This window comes from Hippocampus comes, unplaced genomic scaffold (assembly GCF_001891065.2).
Source record: "Hippocampus comes isolate QL1 unplaced genomic scaffold, H_comes_QL1_v1.1 scaffold486, whole genome shotgun sequence".
Taxonomy (NCBI): domain Eukaryota; kingdom Metazoa; phylum Chordata; class Actinopteri; order Syngnathiformes; family Syngnathidae; genus Hippocampus; species Hippocampus comes.
Genome location: NW_017805138.1, coordinates 275,374 through 288,146, shown reverse-complemented (window position 1 = coordinate 288,146; position 12,773 = coordinate 275,374). Strand labels below are relative to the sequence as shown.

General features: G+C 40.5%; 1 protein-coding gene across 1 annotated transcript in view; it reads right to left on the bottom strand.

Moving 5' to 3' along the window:
* Positions 1–3,460: 3,460 nt before the first annotated feature.
* The window catches only part of LOC109514262 (delta-type opioid receptor), a 33,639-nt gene continuing 24,326 nt past the window's right edge, over positions 3,461–12,773 (bottom strand). Inside the window, exon 6 of the mRNA XM_019867192.1 lies at positions 3,461–7,723. Coding sequence (XP_019722751.1) covers positions 7,179–7,723 — 545 coding nt within the window. The 3' untranslated portion in view covers positions 3,461–7,178. The remainder of the gene's footprint in view (positions 7,724–12,773) is intronic.

Here is a 12,773-nt window from a genome sequence, read left to right as displayed (position 1 = left end):
TGAATGGCTCCTTAGTCCCCTCGAGCCAATGTCTCCATTCTTGTAGGGCTGTAACAACCGCCATGAGTTCCCAGTTTCCCACGTCGTAGTTCGACTCAGCGGCACTGAGTCGACGAGAGAAAAAGGCGCAGGGGTGCAATTTCTGGTCAACTGGAGAACGCTGAGACAAAACTGCCCCCACTCCTGAATCCAAAGCGTCCACCTCTACAATAAAAGGGCGGTCAGGATTAGGATGTTGCAGTACGGGTGGGTTAGTGAAGGCTGTTTTCAAATTCGCGAAGGCTGAGTCTGCATCCGAGTCCCATTTGAACGGGATCTTAATGGACGTCAACCGGGTTTAACGGTAGAGCTTTTTGGCTATAGTTGCGAATAAATCTCCGATAAAAATTTGCAAACCCCAAGAAACGTTGTAGTTCCTTACGGCAAGTAGGTGTTGGCCATTCTACCACCGCCTTCGTTTTAATGGGGTCGGCTCTCAGCTTACCCAGCTCGATGATAAATCCCAGGAAAGAGATGGTTTGTACATGGAACTCACACTTCTCTGCCTTGACGAAGAGCCTGTTCTCTAATAACCGTTGTAAAATGAGCCTGACGTGCTGTTTGTGTTCCTGTAATGACCGGGAGAAAATCAAAATATCATCGAGATAAACAAAACAAAATACATTTAACAGGTCTCTCAACACGTCGTTGACCAGACTTTGGAACACAGCGGGAGCATTAGTCAAACCGAAAGACATGACTAAATATTCGAAATGGCCTAATGGAGTCTTAAAAGCTGTCTTCCATTCATCCCCTTCCCGCACGCGAACCAGATGGTACGCACTACGTGACATAACCAAGCTTGCATTAGTGGAACCTGTTTGTGCATTGGGGCACAATAATGATTGACCTGAAAAGGGATTTTCACAAACTTTCCCTCAGAAATGCAATTGGCCAATTACAGTATGATCCATTAAATTTAATTCAATGATTTAATATTCCAAAAATGTCCAAAACTGGTCTGCTTGTTTCCTTCCACATTTGTTCAATTTCCATCGCGGCTTCAAAAAAAAAGCTTTGATTTAACTTTGACAACAGTTAAAAACAGACTTTGAATAAATACGACTATTGGTGATGATGATGGTGATAATAATTATGTTGAGGATGATGATGACGATGATGTATGTGTATTTTTACTCACTTGGACGTGATGTGGATGAATGAGTGAATCATTTGCCCCCCACAATCCCCTCGTTGTAACTGCCTGGAAATTATTCCAGTACAGTAATCAAATTTGTGTAATTGGTGGCGTCCACTTGGCGTTCCGTGATTGTTTCTCTACTTGATGACATTCAACGTCACAAAGAAACCAGTGCATTCTATCTTTGCAACTGTAGTTGTCATCTTCACTCGAACAGATTCAGATTCCCATCACTTTAGTATGTAATAAGCAAGAGTGGCGTAGATATATATATATATATATATATACATTTATCTCTCTGACTCACACATAGAAAAATTCATTAATCATGTGAAATAAAAGCAAATCTAAATTTAATGGTGCCGAACTACAGTCGATTTAAACAACTGCCAAACAACATGTGCAATCACTTATTTATGTAATTAAGGTGGAAAATCGTGCAAAACAAGACTGCGGATGACAAAAAAAGTGTGATTTTGCTGCTCTCCCGTTATTATTGTTATTATTATTATTATTATTATTACCAGTACTCCCCATTTATCAATTTGTACTCCTGTTGTTCTGTTTTCCCGAACCAGACCAGTCGCTTGTGCAGCAATTTCGGATTGGTTGCCCCAGTGTGAGAAAGAAAAAAAAAGTAAGTTCCTCTTCTGGTTCAAGTGGTGCATCACACAGGATGACCTCCAGGATGTTAATGAGATGCCTTGCTATATATACTGTTTGCATGTCGGTCGCAGTACATCTCTTTTCAGGTAAAAAAACAGTGATGTTTAAGAGGCTACTAACACACCATGTGATGAATTCCGTGCTTTGCATTCTAAAAAGTGGTATTTCACGACATTTAATAAGCTGCCTGTTGTGGGGGACAACGATGTTTAGTGACCTCACATCCATTGTGTTGACCTTCAAAGCTGTAACCTTTTTTAGATTCTCATTTTCTTTCAGAACTGACACCAGGAGCCCTCTGAAAAGGTCAGAACTTTATTTTTCTGTTGGCTTCTTTTTTTATTTTTTTTTAAGTCTCAGGTAATTTTTCTTCACTAACTTTCTATTAGGTTTTCCGCACATGTATCAGCCCTTTCAGGCAGACTGATGTGGAGCCTTGTTAATAGTACTTTAGAAACCATGTATTTTCATAAACTTGGGTAGATAATTCCAAGACATTACTCGTATAAGAATTTCCCTTTTCTCCCAAAATGTCCTCGCAGGAACTTTAAAGTGGAATCAACGGCTCATTTTTTTAAAGACCTCTGTAAAGATTATTGCTATCAATATCTACCGAGGGTGGCACAGTAGTCCAGTTCTTCGCATGTCCACCGCACAGTGCAGAGGTCCAGGGTTGGATTCTGGGCTCTAGTCTTCCTGCGTGGAGATTATATGCTCTCCTGTGTGGGTTTTCACCAGGTCCTCTGGTTTCTTCCACATTCCAAAAACATGCATGGTAGTTGAAACAATCTATATGGGGTGTATGTGAGTGTGAATGGTTTTGTCTATGTGTGCCCTGCGATTGCCTGGCAACCAATTCAGAGTGTACCCTGCCTACAGTCTGAAAACGGCTGGGGGAAGGCTCCAGCTTGCCCGCGACCCTTGTGAGGATAACCGGCTTGTATCATGGATGGATGGATAGATGGGCATATCCACCGATCTCTCAATTCATATCTCTAGATCTATCGCGCTATATATTTCTATATAATTATTAAACATGTCATAGTCCAACAAATGAAAAATCCAATTCCAATATATGCATTGGTGTGTACTCTTCAATATATTCAGCACACAGAAACACTCAACACATTCATCAACATCAATCTCTTTAATAATATCATGTGCAAAAAAAAATTATATATATTATATACAGTTTAAATGTAAGCTAGCTGTGCCTGGAGTCATACAATACAAACAGCTCTGACACATGACCATGATTTTACTTTAAAAGTTATTTTGTGATCTCACACAGGGATAGCTTTTAAAGCTTGAGCCCGAAAAAAAGAAAAAAAAAACACATTTGAATGTTTTCCTCCAATCAGCTGAGATAATTATACAAAGATATACCATTGTCTCCTGCACAGCAAAAACAGAGAAGCAGCACATTTTCATAGCAATTATCAAAGAGCAACATTAATATTATATGTTTTTCTTCTTACTTTTGGATTTTCAACAGTTATTGGTTCAACATTCAAGTGGTCTGCAAAATGTAAACGGATGAGAGCAATCGGGTGCACTTAAACGTCCCTTCCTGCTCGGAAAGGTGCACTTTTTAAATTTTTTAAAAATTTTTTAATCTACACACTGAGAACACTGAAGAACGAGAGATCAGAGGTAAATAATGATCAGAGTCGTGTTAATACCTTTAAGCAGCTGGTACGAAATAATGTACAGGAATTTAACAGGCAGTAAATGTCAGCGTGTGCACCCTCTTGACATGTTCTCTTTAGCTTTTTTTTTTTTTTTTTTGCGTAACAACAACAGCAACAACAAAAAGAACACCAAATGATACATAACAGTGATCTTTAAGGACAAAAAACACTTTCAATCAAGTGCATTTGAATTGAGTCACAATGCCACACCGCTTTTCTCAGATTATAATGTTCGCATCTTGCGATCACCATCAAATGTATAACCAGGTGTATGGCTGGAGTTTGTTTTATATTTTCATCGTCACTCATTTTAACCTACTGGTAGAGGAACCTCATTGTTGCCATGGTTACGTGTCATTTCATACAAAAGGATGACTCAGCCAAACAACACACCACCTTTAACTCAATGGTGTTTGCGTCTGTCTTTATGATTTCCATTATTATTCACCCCCCCCCCTTTTTTTTGTTTTTTGCTGAAAGCAAAGCATATTATTGTGTCCACTGTCTCTTGACCGCTGCCATGGAGATGGATGCTGTTCATCCCTGGACGCTCATGGGATTCCTCCATGGGCCTGTGTGTCGCAATTGGACAAAGAGTCTTCCGCGTGGTTGCCATAAAATCAGGAATCTCAGTTATATGAACGTGCTGGAATGATACATTAAAGTTCAACTCCAGGAACTGGTCATAGAGATTATAAACATCACAAACTTTGCTTCTATTGATACTTTAGCTGACATAATACTTTCCACTAACAGCATTAAAACAATATGTTCAGTATTCCAATACTTAAGGCAAGTGTACGTTCCTCTACAAACTGAATGCAAAGAAACGAAATCCACCAAACAACACAGGAGGAACTACTCGTGAAAAGGTTACAGAGTAAAGGAGAAGTTCACCTTGAAACAAGACTTTTGCTTCAACTTTAAATTTAAACCATAACACATTTTAACTCCTTTGTCTTTTATCAATTCTCTGTTTGTCAAGGATTCAGTCTGTGGATTTGGAATACAAATTGTGAAAACAATGCTGATAGTAAGAAATTGAACTCTGGTTCAATAGCTTAGATTGTGTCTATTTTAAACTAATGGAACAGGTGGGGTGAGTCTGTCTCCTCAACTACAATTTAAACTATAAGTGATCCAAGTGCCTTTTTTTTTCATCCCAAGTGACAGAATTTGGATATACTTCATGGAAGCACAATGAGGAAAAAAAATGCTTGAACTCTGACATCCTCAGATCGGAATCGGGACTTTGACAAACACTGTATACACATTTGATACGTATCAGCTACGTGTCAATGCAAGTGCAGTGTAAACTGACAGTTCGGATCAATGAGGATGTATGAGCATTCGTGTCTGTCCAAAAAACACAAATAAGAATGAAAAAAAAACACCTTTAAATATAAACGACTATGAAAGTGTGGACAATTGAATATGACGTAAATATAATTTGAGGTGTGTTCATCATTAAGTAAGATAAGCTAAATAATTGACACCAGCAGGTCGTAGACTCATCATTTAAATTGGGGTGTGGCGGCAGGTGGCTGATCAGCTCCGTAATGTTTGAGTTTTGAATGATTATATATTCAACATGTTGACCTGCATGTTGAAACTACCCGGTGCGTGTTATTTCCGTGCAATTTGTGCATCTGAGCATGTGGGTTGTTTCATGTGTTTTGTAAACATAAAAACAGATGGTCTGGAAGATGTGTCACTTGAAACGTGCAAATGGATTGTGTTGGTAAAAGAAATCAGACGGCATTAATTTGCAATTGGTTCATTGGACATGCAGTGTGAACCCAGCCCTGGAGACGTGAAAGTGATTACCTACATACAACAGGTCTTGGAAACTTTTTTTTTCATCACATCCGTCAACCAACGTCAAGCATGTGAGCCCTAAAGGGTATCATGTGGCTAAAATCAATTAGCCATGATTAAAAGTGGTGATTATACATAAATACTAAAAACACATCTGTGGCAAGTGCCCTAAAGCCCTAATCAGGATGCACAGTATCAAAACAAGACAAGAAAAGAGTACTGTACTGGTATAAATAAACTAAGAATGTGCAGCATCATGATGACCCTTTATGGTTTTTGTTGAAGTTTTACTGTCAGCTTTAAGACACTAAGAAGAGATTGAGAGTGAGCCCCTTTGTCCCTTGGAGTGGGGTTCCAGCTTAGTGACCCCCTTCTCGTGCGTCGCACTCCAACGAGGCCCCCAAACCAACCCTCAAAAGTGACCCTTGAACCGGCGAACTGCAACACAGCACCTCCTCGCAGCATTCGCAAAGCACCTCCGAAGATGCGGGGCTTGTATCATGCACGCCCCTTATGCCAAAAAGTCAGATTCTGAACAATGTCACTGTTCAATTAGAAGCCCCACGGTTATCTGGCACTGATGCTGCATTCCAGAAAACATGAATGAAGGATCTTGAGGGATCCGAGGATTCCACATCTTCCTTGTAACGCAAATAGAAATAAGACAACAATGGAGAGCTCATAACTGGCTAACACATTTTTTTTTTTTTTTTTATGTCGATCTATTTAACCAAATGACTGCATGCGGAAAGAATATAGCAACATATCTTCACACCAAATTCCGTGCAAAACAGATTGCTATTAAAGATAATATCAAGTAGAAGCTATTACTACAAATAAAAAGACTTGACCCAGCTTGTTACATTTACAGTATGCGCTATGACAAAGTGCTGCATTTAAATAAATTCCCCCACTTTGGCTATCGATTAGCATTCCATTGCGCTTTCCCAGTGGGAGATCTGAAACCTTGGAATCCCCCGTTTTCTAGAATGCAGCATAATAATTGCTTCGACTTGGTGAATTCTCAAGTGGGTCTAATCATGTAGCTGAAGTCACATTCATACGACCCATTATGTCATCTCTATACACACACACATATGTTCACAGCCAATTTAAAATCTCCATCTAAAGCTTGAACACCTCTATCCCGTAGACCCACTAGGGATTAGAGAAAGTGAATTCATACATCCCGATGGCCTGAAAAAATGACCTCAAAAGATACAATCAACCATCATGTTGATCCTTCCTTTCCCAAGCCTAGAGCAATGACATCTGCGATCCTTTCACCTCCACTGTCAATATACAATCTTCTTCAAAGCACCAATTTAGTGGTTTGATCGCCTTCTCCAGTCATGTCCAGCCTTTGTCTCTGTGACTAGACATGCAATCAGTGAGGCTTGTTAGCATGGGAATTGGTTTTAAAAATAAATCCTATTTAGGGTTTATCTTCTGATACATGCGGTAATCTCCCCAAAGTGGTGGAGCATTCCAAGAATCAGGATGTAACCGCTCTCAAATGAAGCACCGCCTACACTCCAAATGTCCGCCACGCTGTCAATTCTATTCTTGTTTTGATCAAGTCGTACCTTTTCCCAGTCATAAGGTCTTCCCGACTCAACGTTTTCTCAGATTCTTTTCCCTTCTGCACCATCGTCCTCGTCAGACTCCCCCCCACCCCAGGCCACTCGTATAGTTGGGGGATGGGGGGGCTCGTGCCGCTAGAGAGCTGTAATCTGAGTCAATTCGGTGTTGGAGTTCCCCGTCCCTGGTGTCTCTCTCCTCTGTTGGGGACCTTCCCCCACCAGGGGAAGCTCCACGCCTAGTCACGCCGGATTGGGAGTCCCTCCGCCGGGCCCGCCGCCGTTGGCCTTGCAAGTGTAGGCGGCCGCTACCTCCAGGGCGAGGCTCCTCATCCGGCCCGACTGCTGGGTGTCCAGAAGGAACGCCGAAGGTTGGCAGAACTCTCGGAAGCAGCGCTTGAAGTTCTCATCCAGGAAGGCGTAGAGAACAGGGTTGAGGCTGCTGTTAACATAGCCCAGAGCAATGCAGAAGTGCATCAGGACCAACGTGGACAAGCTGCTCAGGTTGAAACCCAGCGACTGAGCCAGGACCATGATCTGGATGGGTGTCCAGCACACCACAAACACCGCCACCACTACCAGAACCATCCTGGTGATGCGCCGCAGGTTACGGTCTTTCTCCTTTGAGCCTGACAGGATGCGGACGCTGCGTAGGCGCTTGACCATCAGGCTGTAACAGACGCTGATAATGGCCACGGGGATGAGGAAGGAGAAGAGGAACACGCAAGTGCCAAAGACGGGATCCCAGTGACTTCGTGGTTCGGGTAGGACGACGATGCACTCGACGCCTAGATCCAGAGAAGAATGAAAACAGACATGAGAAAAAAAAAAATCTTCATGGAAAAATCACCAAATCAACATCATGTTGGAACTGTTGAGTGACCGCTGAGTGACAGAAATGTGTAGTCATGTGGCCCAGTATGTCATTTTTACAGAGAAAAATATCACACATGACTTCTTCCCATGTCAACATCAAATATCTTTTGCTGAGGAACATTGAAAATGTACCAAGTTCTTCTTTGAAGACTGTTCAAATGTTGTTGCTCGTGAATCAGAAATACTCAAGTGGTCCTTTGACTTACAAGTGCCCACGGCGTGTTTGGAGTTATGAGACATGGTGGATTTTTGTGTTGCCAACCAAAATTTGAGTTATAAGCTACTTTAGGTATGTCACTGCTTGAATGAAGTGGGGCAACAGTCACAGATGAACTTTCAGCCATTTATTGAAAAGTACAAAGAGACAAAATACACACACGAACAAAATTGTTGGTAGCTTAATGAATGAAAACTCTACAGTGGTCACAGAATTAACGTGAATCTGACAAAAGGAAAAAAATATGGTACCTCTACAAAAGAAAAGACCATTGGCACATTTTCAACCAGGGTGTGTTTGATTAGCTTTACGGGTGTCTTCAAACTTGTCATCAGTCATTCGGCCTATTCAAGTGATGAGTAGTGACAAGCAGTCACTGTGAGGATGGTGACAGAGTTTGAATACACCAAGCCAGAGAAAGTGAAGGAGAGAGTTGTCTTGGGGGATTCGAAAGAAAATGATCTCCCAGAAGCTTCATGTTCCTGTGACAACAGTTGCACATACTACTCAGAAAGTTAAGATTGGCAAGACTGTCGCCAAACTCCCTGCATCAGATTTATATGGCACCTTTCTGAACACTGGACACTGGAGCACTCACAATGAATTCATTATTAATGCAATCACACACTCACATTCTGATGCCTTGAAACTATGTATGTAGCCACAGGCAGATGGAAGTGTGGCTACCCGTGTGCCCCTACGGCCCCGACGAGCACCACCAAGCATTCACACCCAGCCATGAGTGGCACTAGAGGCAAGGTGGGTGAAGTGTCTTGCCCAAGAACATGACACATACATTAACTCAGATCGATTGGCAATCGAACAGTGGACAGTGTGGTTACTGGACAACACTCTCTACCTCTGAGCCATTGCCGCTGATGATTGAAGCTACGGCTAATATAAATGGAAGGATTAGAGCCCTCAGCAACCCAAAAAATGTAAAGGCCAACTCCGCGGTTTAGGCACATTAGTGTCAGATTGCACCAGCCATCGTTGTTTGAGCCAAATGAATAAGGAGGACAGCACTGTTTAAAATAATGACCAAAAAAAAAAATCCAACTGCATGTTACAAGCCACAAAGCTTCTGGGAAAATTCTATACACAGACGAGACAAAACTGGAACTTTATTGGCAAGTCACGTCAGCTCTTATATGTTCACAGATGCAAAAATGAAGCATCCCAAAAAAAGAACACTGTCCCGACTGCGAAACATGGAGGAGGCTCTGTTATGTTCTGAGGCTGCTTTGTAGCATCTGGCACAGGGTGTTGAGGTATTCTCACGAGAAATGTGCTGCCCAGTGTCAGAAAACTTGGTCTCGGTCACAGGTCATGAGTCTTCCATCAGGATAATGACTCAAAATACACATTAGCATGTGCCTGATGGGGTAAAGTTGATGCATGTTGTTCTGTTAGAATGACCTTGCCATTCCCAGGCAGTCACCGAAAGCTGTACGTCATCCGTGCTGTTTGAAAGATGGAGTCAGACCCAAAGACACTTTTGAAGAGTTTTATTGGAGGGGAAACATGCCACGCGCTTGTGCTTTGACCCAAAGCATTGCAAGTTAAATATTGCCTCATAAACATCATCAAAAGCCTTCTTTTCAATTGCAGACAATGTGGGTGTTATTTGCATACATTAAGAGAGCATGAAAAATGAAAATAACAAACGTGTTTAGCCAGCGATGCTCATATTAAAAGGCGGACGAAAAGAAAAGGATGGTAATATATGCATGTGTAATGGCACTTGATGGCGGAGGGACAAAGAGATGACGTGTGCGTCGAGGGACCGTAACAGAAGATGAGACGGCCGCTTTATTGCTTTTAATTAGAGGCTGCAGTCTGAGACTAATGTGTCTGAGGCTACAGACTGATAAGGAGAAATAGGAGAGTGACACGCAGACAGAGCAGACCTTAACCAAGGCATTTGTCAGATGTGAAATCAATAACAGGGTAATTACCTATCTATCATCTAAAAGCTCAAAGGAGGTCACCCAAAACAAGACTTCCTCCGGATCAAATTGTAATGCAAATGGTACAATTATTTGATGGAATAAATCATGGCGATAATGTCCTTCGCCAGTCCTGTATGGAATCTCTCATGCTGCGTGCGTGAGCGCAACAAATGAGCTGAAATGTGTTATTTGTAGGTGTTTCATATTTATTTATTATTATTAGTTGTTTTTTCTTTGTTTGTTTTTTTTTTTTTTTTTTTACAGTTTTTACAACACATTCAAACATTTATGGGGATTGACGGTCTTTATTTGTTTCTCATCTCATTTTCTTTCAGCCTTAAGCGATGCTTCCTTCCACCACGTGTCACATCTCCCTGGTAAGATTCCCTTCCACCTGATTTTCTTGTTTGTTTGTTTTTTTTCCTCAGACTTTAGACATTTCGCAGATACTTTGATCTATCATCTGGGATTTTGTAGTAATCTCATTACTTTCATTGCCTGACGGCTCATCGATGCATTGACTTCAAGAATGTGCAACTACGAGAACATGCTAGAGCTGATAACAAGGAGAATATATATTATTATTATTATTATTATTATTATTATCAGCATTAATTTAAAACAATTTTAACTCGATAAATTTTTTAGCGCGATATTAATGCGGCACCATGTCACAGCGGATGTTACGTTGCTGTAAAATAATAAAATGTGCTCCAAGTTTGAATAACTGCTCCAAGTGAAAAATGTTAATGTAAAATTGAAAATCGAAATTGTTGTTTCAGTAAATATTTGCATTTTGCACAAAGAAAACTGATCCACGATTCCATGTTGATGAGAGCATTAAAATGAAAAAAATTGTAGAAAAAGAAATCAAAGGAAATTTAGAATACAGTAGATACAAATCTGTGATTAATTATGGCTAAGTCTGAGTTAACTATGAAATTATACATTTGATCGCGATTAAGTATTTTAATCGTTTGACAGCACTAATATCTATATAAATGGATTATCGTGCTATTTATTTCAACATGCTTGTCAGTAATCTAGTACAGAGTAAAAACTTTCCTCGAGACCAGGCCTAATTGGCGAGCAAGTGCAGTGAGAATTCAAAGTTAACTGACCTTGTGTTCTTTTGTTTATTTATTTATTTTTTACATAAAATGAAATGCAATGTGAACTACACCGTCATTATAGTTTCCAAACGTTTATCTAACCAGTGCCTAACATATTTTATGATGGTTGAGAATGTTAAATGGTTTCTTCAAACACCTGCGCAGAGGATAAAGCTTTCGTAATGGAGGCAGTTTAACACTGAACAAGATGACTTGTATTCCCATGAGATCTTTTCCACATGTTCCCTGCACACAATGGGCAAGTGCACAGTACAGTTTGATTTATTTATTCAATTATTTTGTGTCATTCATCGGCTACGTCAGCTCTAAGCGCGCTCGCAGGAAGTCCAGTGCAGGATGTTGCATACCAGCAGAAGAAAAGGTCATTCACTCAATAGCTGTTAGTGGCAATCGCTCTTTCGAAATGTCTCACCTTCCCAAATGTTAATTGTCCCCTTCCACTTAATCTCTTCCGCCAATCGCTGTTACTGCGCATTGCCATTGTTGCAGGGAAGCATTTTTGGCCTGAAATGGCATTCATTAAGTCAAGCCTCAGTCAATGAGCTTTTTATTTAATTTGTGGACGCAAATTGTGACGATGTTGGACACAGACACACTCACACACACCCAAATGTTCAATATTTTACATACATCACTGCATATTGCTTCCTGTCAAATGTCTGGGAAACATGGCTTGCCTATCTTACAAGGGAACACTGTAACACTACATATCTAAAGAGGGTTTTTTGTAGTTTTTTTGGGGGGCGCAAACTGTGTCTTCATGAGTTGACTTTAATATAAAATTAATTTTGCGAAATCCCCTTAAAAGGTTAACATGAGAATATGTTTGTGTGTGTGTGTGTGTGTGTGTGTGTGTGTGTGTGTATTGTCATTGAATTAAATATATGTAAGATACATTTACATATAATGCTGGTCATAACAAGCAATATACCTTTAAAAGTTAGCTGAGCTGTAGTTGCCGTGGTAACTGCCACTGTATGGTGAAGCTACAGAATCCTGACTTTAGTCATTATTCACTTAACTTGCTGTGTATAAAATTTGCATCTTGTAGTTTTCAAACAATAACAAAATTAGGTTTACTGATTCTAATTTAGCTTTGGAAAGTTAGACTAGTTCGACATACATTTTTCAAAAGTGCATTGGTTTGCGGCACCAGGACCTGATTTGATTTACCCTGATTAAAACCTGTAATTTTTCAAAAATCTCAGATTAGAAATTTACAAATAGCACGGTGCTTTCTCATCTTCTTATTTCAGATCCAATCAACTCAAAAGTACAAAACAGTTTTACAGTTTAATTTACTAGATAATGCCATTTGCTTTGCTGTTGCTTTGCTTTGTATAAGAACTAGCGACAAACAAGGCAAAGTCTCACCAATAAAAAGTATTTTCTAAAATATATAACCAAACAAAAAAAGTTGATGACCAGTATGTGGATTAATGTTTAATGATTTATTCAAAATGACAAGATAGCTCAGCAGGTTGCGTGACCACAGGATTAGGAGCGGGCCGCCATTCTGTCAGCAGGCCAGCTGGCAAAACAAGACCTCCTCTGGGGAAGCTGTTGGGCCTCATGCAGAGCAGCAGAGTGCCACCAACAACACCATGTGAACACACACACACACACACACACACACACACACACACACACACACACACAC